The 12291-nt window shown below is 43.5% G+C and overlaps 1 protein-coding gene and 1 pseudogene across 1 annotated transcript in view; both read right to left on the bottom strand.

The window, feature by feature from the left end:
* Positions 1-330, bottom strand: part of FOXI3 (forkhead box I3) — a 5082-nt gene extending 4752 nt beyond the window's left edge. The window contains exon 1 of the mRNA XM_014528198.1: positions 320-330. Coding sequence (XP_014383684.1) covers positions 320-330 — 11 coding nt within the window. The remainder of the gene's footprint in view (positions 1-319) is intronic.
* Positions 331-8621: 8291 nt separating this feature from the next.
* LOC102257757 lies at positions 8622-10025 on the bottom strand (annotated as a pseudogene).
* Positions 10026-12291: the final 2266 nt, after the last annotated feature.

Below are 12291 nucleotides of genomic sequence, written 5' to 3'. Positions count from 1 at the left end.
GCCCCGCCCTTGCAGCCCCTCCTCTCTGGGCCCGGAGCCCGGAGCCGGGGAGGCCGGGGAAGACTGGCGACTCTAGGTGTAAGACGAAGAGGACCCCTTCCTAGCTAATATATTCTTAGCACAATCATGAAATAAAATAACGAATATGAAAACAAAGAGATGATAACCAAGAGCACAAATATTTCTCTTAAGTCTGTGCGTTAACTTTGGATGGCCGCTCAGCCACCTGCCTAATTCCCTGTGGTTTTTCCACCTCCAGCCCCTGCACTTTTTGTGATTGAGGTGCAGGATTCAGGTCTGGTCTCAACTGATCCGCTACCGGCTGAGCATAATGGATGTGATTTACAACTCTTTGGGATACAGTACAGAGTAGTTCATATTAACAGGCATCCTCTGATCAGAGGGACTGAAATCGGTATTTAATTTCTCTAAACATATAACTATTTGTTCGTTCACATTCGGGCCGTATTTGTTCATTTTTATGTCTGCTGTGTGCATTCCTTCCGTGTGATTAGTTGTCTTCAAAAGCAGAAGGGTGAATGTTTCAAAGACATTTAAATAAGTGGGTTCGGAATTAGCATTTTAAAGCCAAGTTTAATTTATACTGTGTGCAAGAAGCGCTCTTTAAAAAGAAGAAAAGAAGGAAGGGGAGGAGGAGGAGGGAGAAGGGGAGAAGGAGGGGGTAGGAGGTCACAAATTACGTGTTACTTTTGTAAAAATGTACTTTTACAAACTACTTCTGTAAATTCTCAAATGCGGTTCCTGCCTGGGAAAACAAACAAAACCAGTATAATCCTGTAGCCACACCACATGCCACGAAATCATTATTTATTGGCTCCCAGCAACAATAAGAAAATTGTTGGGGGGTTTTTTACAAATTAAAACTCTCCCTAAATATGTTCTTAATCTCAGACAGGTCTGAGATTCTCATTTAAGAAAGAGGGGAGAGGAAACCTTTTTCCCCTACTTGCCAGTTGCAGACTGGCAGCTCAGAGTACTTAATCCTGAACCCACACACCTCCCAGCTTGCACTTATTTTCATGAGAAAATTAGTTATGTACTTGGGGAAAAATGATCGTCTTTTGCAGATAACTTCAGGGGGGCAAATGAAATCTAGAACTACTTAACTAGCAAATTTTGGTACCTGAGACCCAAATCACACTTCCAATGTAACTATTTTCCCATCTTTTCTGGAACCAGAAAGGAATTATTTGCCAACTCTTAAAGCACACTATTTCTTTCCATCTCCTGACAAATGCTATAGAGTGGAATAGTGATTGCCTTCATTGTATTTTGGTTTAACAGTCTAAATGTTTCTTAAGTTAGATAAGCATGGGCTCCCCCCCCCCCATATAGCCCTAAATGAAGTTGTTTTGTTCTATTATTCTCTTGGGGTGTTAATAAGGATGACAAGGATAGTCCAGGAAATTGGAAAGTAATTTTTAATGAGATATAATGCCCAAGTTTAACTTTTATTTTTTCTTGAAGGTAACAGTCTAAACTAAATACAGAAAGTCCAAAAGAAAAGCTGGGACCCTGGCCAGTTTGGCTCAGTGGCTAGAATGTCAGCCTGCGGACTAAAGGTCCTTGGGTTCAATTCCAGTCAAGGACACATACCTTGGTGGCACACTTGCCAATCTATGAGACACACAGATGTTTCCCTCTCTCTGTCTCTCCCTTTACCTTCCACGCTCTCTGAAAATCAATAGAAAAAATGTCCTCAGGTGAGGATTAACAACAACAACTACAAAAGCTGGGAACCTAGATGGCAATAAATTAGGAAAAATTTGGAACAACCTTCCCTTTAGTAATTAGTGTCCTTAAGAATATACCTTCCCTTATTTTTTTAGCAAATTGCTTACCCATACACACTTGGCAGTTTTGTAGGGTTATTTTTAAGTCTAATTCTCAATTGAATAGCTCCAAATTATTCTAAGAGGCCATAATTGCAGATTTTTGTTTCTTGCTTTGATTAAAGGTTTTGCCTACTAGAGATACTGTACAGTATTTGTTCCTTAACTATACATTATCTTTTTCGGTCTTCAGTTTTATTTAAAAATGACAGAGCCACCTAGTGGCTCTTTGCCGCTATTACAGCGTCTGTCTGGGATATCTAGAAGTTACTTTTCTATTTTCAATCATATCTTAATTAGGCAAGATTAAAACTATTCTTGGTCATAGCCTGTGTTTTTTAATGTCAAAATGATAATAATGTTTTAAAATCTCTATTTTAAAGATTAAACAAATTTTAAAAAACAAGTTCCCCATAGTATTTTGTCAAAATGTCTTTTCACAGAAAGATATAATCAAGGCAATTGATTAATGTATCTCGGCCGGTATAAAATAAGGATGGACTGTTCAATATTTTCATCACTGGAAAATAAACATTTGGGATATTATTCTATGCAAAAAAATCTTTCTTTTTCACTAACATTTTATAACATTTTTGTTCTTTTTTGAAATAGCTGAGTGATTTACAGTATAATGGAATGCTGTCACTTAAAATAAATTATGTAACAGAATGTAAAATGTATTACACTCATTAATTTATAGCATCATAGAAACATTGGCACATTAGTGTTTGCTAGTATTTTTACACATTTCCAGAGGAAGCAAATGTTAATATAAATTGGAAATATCCTCAGTGCTCTTAACTTCTAATGGCTGCCAACTTAGAAGAACACTGAGCTGTGCACAGAGTCAGGCCTCCTATCTCGGCATCATGTGTACCTGTATCACCTATGAAAAAGCCACAGGTGGAAATAATGGAATCTGCTCATGTCTCCTACTTGGTCTTCCACCTTGCATGAGGTTTTTTCAAGACAAATTCTTTTTAAAAAAATATTCACCCATGCCCTGACAGGCTTGGCTCAGTGGATAGAGCGTCGGCCTGCGGACTGAAGGGTCCCAGGTTCGACACCAGTCAAGGGCATGTACCTTGGTTGCGGGTACATCCCCAATAGGGGGCGTACAGGAGGCAGCTGATTGATGTTTCTCTCCCATTGATGTTTCTAACTCTCTATCCTTCTCCCTTCCCCTCTGTAAAAAAATCAATAAAATATATTTTTTTAAAAAACATTCACCCAGGAATATGTTTATTGATTCTAGAGAGAGGGGAAAGGAGAGGGTGAGTGAGAGAGAAATAGACACATCAATGTGAGCAAGAAACATTGATCGGTTGCCTGCCGCATACATCCTGACCGGGGTTAAACCTGCAACCTAGGTATGTGCCGTTGGAAAACGCCCCAACCAACTGAACCACATGGGCCAGAGCAAAGACAAATCCTTTTATGTAATTTTGTTTTTTAAACACCTTGCCCACCATAGGATAAACAAACATCAAATTTTTTTTAAAAAATAGTATCTATTGAATTAAAGAATTACTAATAAATACCACATGAAATATACATAAGCCCACTCAAGGATGTATAAAGTCATGGACACACACACACGGGACTTGGAAAAATTTTCTATAACAAAAAAGAATACAGTAGAAGCATTACTTACATGTGGAGGAAAAGCCCAACTCAAAATAATTTACTAGAGTAATGGGAAAAAATTTTAGAAAACATCTGTTTTGTTCTCAGTGAGACATAAGAAAGCTTGGCTTTTATGAAACAAAAAATCGGACTAAGATAAAAGGTAAACTCTGGTGCAAATAGGGATGAAACAGGAACTAGAAGACGTGAGAAAAGATACAAGATAACTTGAATTGTAGTTGAAGAGCAGTTTAGAATAATGAGGTGAGACTAACTGCCACATAGGTCAAATATATAAGATGAATTAGTGAATTTATTGTTTTGGTGAGGAAAGGATAGATTATTTAAGAAAATATGCTGAAATGACCAGACCTGGACCCATTAGTTCATTCCTTACTTGCTGTAATTTATTTCCAATTTCCGACCACTCTATTGGTTCTCATTTTAGAGCTGGCAGTGTCATCAATGAGGGGCCAACTGAAGAGCCTTTGTCTCCTCCCATCTATACCTCAAAGGCTGTGACTTACAGGGGACTGAAGCAGAACTCAGAGGGACCATTCATTTGTTCCTTTAACAAAGGGCTCTACTTACTGAGTGTTGATGAGAAACTGAGGCAGCCCTTTTCTCCCAGAACAGTAAGCTTTCCACCAATTTGGAATTCGTCTCCTGTTCCAATACTTTTCCCTTGGAAGCCCTTAATATTGATGTTGCCAAATTGTCCCAGCCAGTCACCCGCTCAGCCCCTGGGGGTCGGGGAAGACTGGGGTGAGCTGCAAGTACAAAGCGGGACAAAAATCAAATCAGGGAGTCTCAGAAGCAGGGGCACGGCCCAGAGATAACCCAGCCTCATGCAGCGGACCCCAAGGCTCATGACCCTCTTCCCACTGCAACACTAGGCACAGGAAGTGTAGCAAAAGGGATAAATCCTGAGGAGTGTGGAAGCCTGAAGCATCTGGGGATACCACAGACGTTCCACGTAATTAATCCAAAAAAAAATAATCAATCAGCCAAAACATTGGGCTCCAACCAATTCCTTTGAACAATTATGGATCTGCATCCCCTCCCCTCCCCCTGAAGCTCTTCGGTTGCCTCCCTGCCCCTCCCTGCTCCTCTGGAATGCTTCCTGGCCTCTGGCTATTAGCCCATTCCTCAGCTAACTTCTCAGACTCTTCCTTCTGCTCCACGCTTCCAGAGTGTCTTCAGCTTTCCTTCAGCATTTGCTGTGCACAGCTCCCTGCCCTGGGGCCACCTTAAGGGAAGGTTACACGTGCACCACTGCTCCCTCCTCTGGGCAAGAAGGCCCTCTAGCCCTGCTGTCATGCTGGGTGCTGCCCACATACGCCTGGATGGCTCAGCCAACAACCTGGCCCTTATTTCCAGGAACCAACTCCTCTTCTCCAGGTCAGTACTCACTATACTGGGTGTTATCAGATGGGGACCTCACTTTTTTTTTTAGAGCTAACAATTAAGGAACAGGTACTAAATACTTGGCACTGTCTCATTTAATTCTCACAGCAATGCTATCAGATAAGAACCGTTAGCCCATATCTTACAAGCAGCAGGCAGTAAGGAATTTTGCTGTGATCTCCCTGCTCCTAAGTGTGCAGTCAAGATTCAACCCCAGGCCACCTGGCTGTGCAGCCCATGCCCTAGTTACCGCCTCCAGTGTTTCTCCAGTGCCCAGTGCAGTGCCTGACGCTAATGCACGCTCAATCATTGTTTATTGCTTGACTAAATTAAAGAGCTTTTTAAAAAAGTATAAAAATGGAAAAAGTCTCACCCTACAACCTCCTACCCCTCTTTCCTCTCAGCAAAGGCAGTTGCTGGCTCTCAGTGTCTTCTGTTTTCCTCCAGAATATTCTGAGGTGCTTACCCACACAGCTGTACACATTTCACAGTGTACAAAAGTGAAGCCCGTGCTACTCACATGGCTCTGCACCTTCCACGTTCATGAAGATATGTTGGATCACTTTCCAAAACAGCCCAGATGTCCCTGCGTGAGCCTAATTCTACCCACCTGGCAATCCTTTCCTGGGGTCTCAGTGAGGACCCACCGGTATGGCTGTGGGAGTGGCCCATAGCCAGTGTCTGCTCCAGTTTGTTTGTGTCTCTCCTTACATGTTGGGCAATATTTTGAATTTAACTTCTTTTTTATGTGTCTTTGGATTATTTCCTTGTTTTAAAAAGATGGCTTAGCCCTGGCTGGTTTGGCTCAGTGGATAGAGCATTGGCCTGTGGACTGAAGGGGCCCAGGTTTGATTCTGGTCAAGGGCACATGCCTGGGTTGCGGGCTCTATCCCCAGTCGGGGGCATGCAGGAGGCAGCCGATCAATGATTCTCTCTCATCATTGATGTTTCTATCTCTCTCTCCCTCTCCTTTCCTCTCTGAAATCAATAAAAAAAATATTTTTTTAAAAAAAAGATGGCTTAATTTACTTATGACAGGAAACCCCTAGCTGGGGTTTGCTGGGCTGGTGAGTGTGTGTGACTTTAATGTCTGACTCTGACAGTGCTACCCGAGGCCACTGTCGTACCACAGCTGGTGCCCCTGCTTTCCTTCACCTTCGCTCGCACTGGCTTTGTCTTTTTATTTTTGCCAATCTTAAAAGCACAACAATATTTCTCAAAATTATTTTCATTATGAATGAATTTCAGTACCTTGTCATATGTCATTTTAATTTCTTTTTTGTGAACTGCCTGTTTTGATATTTTGCCCATTTTTCTGTTTGTGTATCTTTTTTAATTGATGTGTCCGAGCTCTTCACAATTAAGCATATCAAGACTGTAGCAAATCATGTAAAACTGTCCCTTCTCTTAGGATTTGTGGTAACTTGCTGTCCTGGCTGTTTTCTTTTCCCTTCTACATCTTCCTCAATGACATCTGTGTCTCACCTCATCCTTCAAACAGTGTTTTCTTCCCTCAGGTTCCTAACTTCATCCCTCTTAATTTTCTTCTACACATTCTTCATGGGTTGCCACAGCTCCCTCTATGGCTTTAGAACAGTGATGGCGAACCTATGACACGCGTGTCAGAGGTGACACGCGAACTCATTTTTTTGGTTGATTTTTGTTTGTTAAATGGCATTTAAATATATAAAATAAATATCAAAAATATAAGTCTTTGTTTTACTATGGTTGCAAATATCAAAAAATTTCTATATGTGACATGGCACCAGAGTTAAGTTAGGGTTTTTCAAAATGCTGACACGCCGAGCTCAAAAGGTTCGCCATCACTGCTTTAGAATCTGCAGTGGGCATGGTTTGTTGTAGCTGTGATGGCCTGTTTAATAGCCCTACAGGAAAAGCTCATTATCCCTGGTCCTTGAGGATCAGCCGGCCTGTGAGCTTCTCACTGCTCCTGTGATCTATCTGAGGTGCTGAGTGATGTCAGACAGGTCATTTAAGATCTTCATCAGGACTTCTGCAGGTTATCCTTCTTCACAGGGATTGCTTTCTGTGCAGAAATTGTAGTCCTGAAATGGCCACTTTTGGTACCATGAGAGAGAGCCTGCCTACGAATGCAGGTGACCCCACATAAAGTTAAGTGACAGAAGTGAAAACATCCTGGGTCCAAGATTTGAATCCTTTCATCCAGAATCCTCCTTTACCCCCTACCCTTGAACTTCCTGATTTTGTTAGCCAACAAATTTTCTTTTCATTTAATAACTTAGGATGGTGTTTGTTATAGGCTAAATCATGTCTCCCCACCCCACCCCCAAATTAATATGTTGATATTCTAGCTCCTGCTAGAGAGATGGGGTCTATCTATTTGGAGATAGGGTCTTTAAAGAGTTCGTTAGGGCCTGGCCAGTATAGTTTAGTAGTTGAATATCGACCTATGAACCAGAAGGTCACGATTCAATTCCCAGTCAGGGCACAAGCTCAAGTTGCAGGCTCAATCCCCAGTAAGGAGGTTGCAGGAGGCAGTCAATGAATGATTCTCTCTCCCTTTCCCTTCCTCCCTGAAATTAATAAAAATATTTTTAAATATTTTTGAAGTAAAATGAGGTCATCAGGGTGGGCCCTAACCCAATGTGACTTTGTCTTTTTAAGAAGCGGTCAGGACAAACATACATGCACACACAGAGAGAAGCCATGTGAAGATACTGGAAGGAGACAGCCATCTACAAGCCGAGGAGAAAGGCCTCAGAGGTACCAACCCCACTGACATCTTGATCCTGAATTTCTAGCTCCGATATACGAAGAAATCGATTTCTGTTGTTTAAGCCAGTCGGTCTATGGTACTGGTACTTTATTTTGGCAGCTTGAGCTGATTGATTGATACAGGTGAGTTTTTGTCTCTTTCTAAAGAAAGTGCTGGTGACTCTAATCCAGATCTCTTCCATGTGCTCCTGGCCCAGTAAATAACTCCTACTGGATATTTTTTTTCGTTTTCTTACAATTCACCTCAAGTACAACATGTCTAAGCAGGTCATCATAATTTTCTTAAAGTCTATTTCTCCTTCTGTATTCCATATCTCTCTGAAGGGCCCCATTCTACCCTTGACCCAGGTATCTAAGTCAGAAACCAGAAATTCTTCTCCCTTCACTCTCTCTGTCCTACTTGCAACACCAAGGTTTAGGCCACCATCATCTGTTTCCTGGATTATTGAGGTTGGCTTCTAATTGGCCTCCCTGCCTTCTCTTGTCACTGTCCAATCAATCCTCTCTACATACCACTCTCATAATGATTCCGTAAAAGTCATAAACCCTCTCCTGCTTTCATCTCTTTAGTGGCTCCCACTACTATTTTTTTTGTTTTGTTTTGTTTTGTTTTAGGAAGGGAGAGGGAGAGAGATAGAAACATCAATGGTGAGAGAGAATCATTGATCGCTGCCTTCTGCATGTCCCTCACTAGAGATCAAGCCCACAAACCAGGCATGTGCCCTTGACCAGAATTGAACCTGGGACCCTTCAGTTCGCAGGCCGATGCTCTATCCACTGAGCCAAAATATCCAGGGCTATTTTTAGGCAATTTTTAAAATATCAGAACAAAATTACAACAATAAACACTTGTAAAATAAAACTAGTATTTCACATGTAGAATAATAAATATTTAAAACTACTTTCACATGTAGCACTCTAATGAATAGGGAGATTTAGACCCAAATTATAAAATGTGTCTAGTCATTATCTGGTTCAGACTGGCCAGGTCCAGGGTTCTGTGGGCCTTGGGGGCAGGCCCAGCTACAACAAACACAGGAAAATGGGTGAGAGGGCAGGGGGAGGAGAGAGTTAACAGATTTGATCTTAAACTTGGGGTGTTGGGTGGAAAAGTGATGATCCTTAGGGCTTGGGGTCAGGACCAGCAGGAAGAAAGCTGTGGATCCTCAAAGGGGTGGGCTGGTACCCCTGGGGCTGTGCTGATTGGGAAGAAAAATGAGGCCTCCTCCCCTGAGGACTAGGCACTTGCCTCAGTCTCCTCCTGCCCCCACACCATCCATGGGAGAGATGGGGCCCTCATCCCCTTGCTCCTCTCACTGGCTCAGAGGCTGTTCCAGGTTGAGCCTCTGAAAGAAGCATTTGCCCAACTCATATGTGCTTACCATGATGGCACAGGAAGGTGCGGCCTTGATGATCTTTGGGAGGAAGCCTATGAAGAGTCCCCTGGTGCCAGACTCAGCCCGGATCCTCCGCAGCAGCAGCCAGGTGGAGTCAGTGTGTAGGAGTGACACTCTCATAGCCTCAACTGCTCTCAGTGCAACCTGGGGTTGATTTTTCACCACATCGGAGGGTGGAGTCGGGATGACAGACACTGTCTCTGAGGTCCCACCAGCCACAAAACTGATGCCCTGACGTCTGGTCCTTTGGCTTGAGCTAGCTCTTCACCAGCTCATATAGTTGAATCAGTACAGGACTGAAAAGGGCACATTCCGAAGAGCAGTGGGGCTCCAGCCCAGCCACAGTGAGTGCCAGCTGCCCTGAGCTATGGAGGTTTGGACACAGGCACCCAACTCCCTGTATGACACATGCTGAGCCTGCAACTTTGTCCGTACCAGCTCTAAGGGGCTTATCATAGTCACGGTGCCCAACTGGGCCAGTGTACCAGCCACCATGGTTGCATAGAAGTCAGAGGTCAGGGCTCGACTGCACAGGAAGCCCTTGAGTTGGTCATAAGCCATGAAGTAGATGGTGGTTGCTGGCAGTCATCACCAGGGTGGCTGGGAGACCACTCCACAGGGTCCTGGTACCCTCATGTCTCACAATCTTCACAAAGGCATCCATAGTGCCAGTGACGCGAGTGGGGTCCTGAAACCAGATCGCACAGCGGGCACCATTTGGGCACAGGTACAGGGGCTCCAGAACACCTTTGCAGTACAGGAGGCACTTCCCTGTGGGTCAGAGAGAGGAGGGCAGTTTGGCATAAGAGAGGCTCCAGAGTCTGGAGGGAGGCATCAACTTGCTGGTCATTGAGGGGCATTGAGACTGCAGGTGGGCCTTCACCACGTCCAGGGGAGTCATGAAGAGGGAAATGACCACAGCTCCAGCACCTGAGGCCACCATTTGTTGGAGGGGGCTGATGCCCCCAGGGTCCTGATCAGACATCTTATAGTTTCAATTCTGGCTTTAGGATGGCCCTCATGTGGTGCGGCACAGCGCCCAGGGTAGGGCAGGCCAGTGGCGGGTCCGAGTGCGGAGTCCCCACGCATTCGCCTTGCTTCAAGGTCGACAAGGAAAGGTGTATGATCTTTTTAAGGTATTGCTGAATTTGGTTTGGTACTCCTTTGTTGTGGATTTTAGCATCTATGTTCATCAGGGATATTGGCCTTTAATTTTCTTTCTTTGTAATATCTTTATCTTGTTTTGAAATTATGTGCTGGGCTTGTAAAATGAGCTTGGTAGTCTTTCCTCCTCTTGAATATTTTGGAATAGTTTGAGAAGGTTAGATGTTCATTCTTTTTTGAAAGTTTGGTAAAATTCACCTATGGAACCATGTGGTCCAGGTCTTTTGTTTGTTGGGATTTTTTTTATTACTACTTTAATTTCTTTAGTTGTAATCTGTTTATTTAGATTTTCTGATTCTTCCTGATTCAGTTTTGTAAGATTGTATGTTTCTAGGAATTTTTCTTGTTGTTGTTAATCCTCCCTTGCCCGAGGATATTTTTCCCATTGATTTTTTTAGAGAGAGTGGAAAGGAAGGAAAGAGAGAGGAGGGAGGGAGGAAGGAAAGGGGGCTGGGAGAGAGAGAGGAGAAACATCAATGTGAGAGAGAAACATTGATCAGTTGCTTCCCCCCCATGCCCCAAATGTGCAACCCAGGTATGTGCCCTTGACCAGGAATTGAACCCCTGACCCTTCAGTGGGCTGTATGACACTCTAGCCCAGCGGTTCTCAACCTGTGGGTCGCGACCCCTTTGGGGGTCGAACAACCCTTTCACAGGGGTCGCCTAAGACCATTGGAATATAATTACATAATTACATATTGTTTTAGTGATTAATCACTATGCTTTAATTATGTTCAATTTGTAACAATGAAAATACTATTAGAAATACCCGACCCACAGGTTAAGAACCGCTGCTCTACAGGTTTGAATGTTTCTCACGTTGACAATTTTAACACATTTAATTCTGTATCAAATTTAAAGGTATTTTCCCCCCACTTTTCTCAGAAAAACTCAGAATCAGAGAAAAACTGGGAAGCTGATAGTAGGCGGATGCGAGATGCCCGCCAAGGGCTCAGAGCCTGGGTCCCTCCGCTCCCCCGCCCTCGCGCGATTTTGTGCATTTCGCGAATGACAAGCCCAGGGAGGCCTGTGTGGCGGCCTCACACACTCAAGGGACCTAAATAACCACAAAGGATGGTCTGAAATGGAAACTTTCTAACTAAAAGCAGGCTTGTCCTAGGCTACAATCGTCCCTGACAAGTCAACCTTTGCTTTAATCGAGCCCATTGTCTTCTCGCACCGAAGACCTCGTGCCTTTGGAAGGTCAGGGTATCTTTCCTTTTTTCCGGACCCTCAGGGTGTAACCTAGGCACCAGGGCGGACCACAATCCTCACCCAGCGGATTAAAGAAGCATGTGCCAATCATTTCACTTTTTAGCCAATCCCAGCAATTTCCCCCGCCTCGCTTTCTCCCACCTCCCTAATCTGTCACGAATGGATTTCACGTAAACCAATTACGACTTTCCCTTTGCTTTTAATGTACAACATAAGGTGCAGAACTGCCATTTTCCAGAGCATTTTTCTCAATCCCTTTAGATTTTGCTTCCCAGCAATTGTCAGTTCGGCTCAAATAAAGTCATAAAAATCCTCTACAGCAGTGGTTCTCAACCTTCTGGCCCTTTAAATACAGTTCCTCATGTTGTGACCCAACTTGTCTTCTCGCACCGAAGACCTCGAAGACCTCGTGCCTTTGGAAGGTCAGGGTATCTTTCCTTTTTTCCGGACCCTCAGGGTGTAACCTAGGCACCAGGGCGGACCACAATCCTCGCCCAGCGGATTAAAGAAGCATGTGCCAATCATATCACTTTTTAGCCAATCCCAGCAATTTCCCCCCGCCTCGCTTTCGCCCGCCTCCCTAATCTGTCACGAATGGATTTCACGTAAACCAATTACGTCTTTCCCTTTGCTTCTAATGTACAACATAAGGTGCAGAACTGCCATTTTCCAGAGCATTTTTCTCAATCCCTTTAGATTTTGCTTCCCAGCAATTGTCAGTTCGGCTCAAATAAAGTCATAAAAATCCTCTACAGCAGTGGTTCTCAACCTTCTGGCCCTTTAAATACAGTTCCTCATGTTGTGACCCAACCATAAAATTATTTTCGTGGCTACTTCATAACTGTAATGTTGCTACTGTTATGAATCGTAAT

This window comes from Myotis brandtii, unplaced genomic scaffold (genome assembly GCF_000412655.1).
Source record: "Myotis brandtii unplaced genomic scaffold, ASM41265v1 scaffold1152, whole genome shotgun sequence".
In the NCBI taxonomy this organism is placed as follows: Eukaryota; Metazoa; Chordata; class Mammalia; order Chiroptera; family Vespertilionidae; genus Myotis; species Myotis brandtii.
The sequence above is the reverse complement of the archived record's forward strand: the minus strand, read 5'-3'. Positions and strand labels throughout refer to the sequence as shown.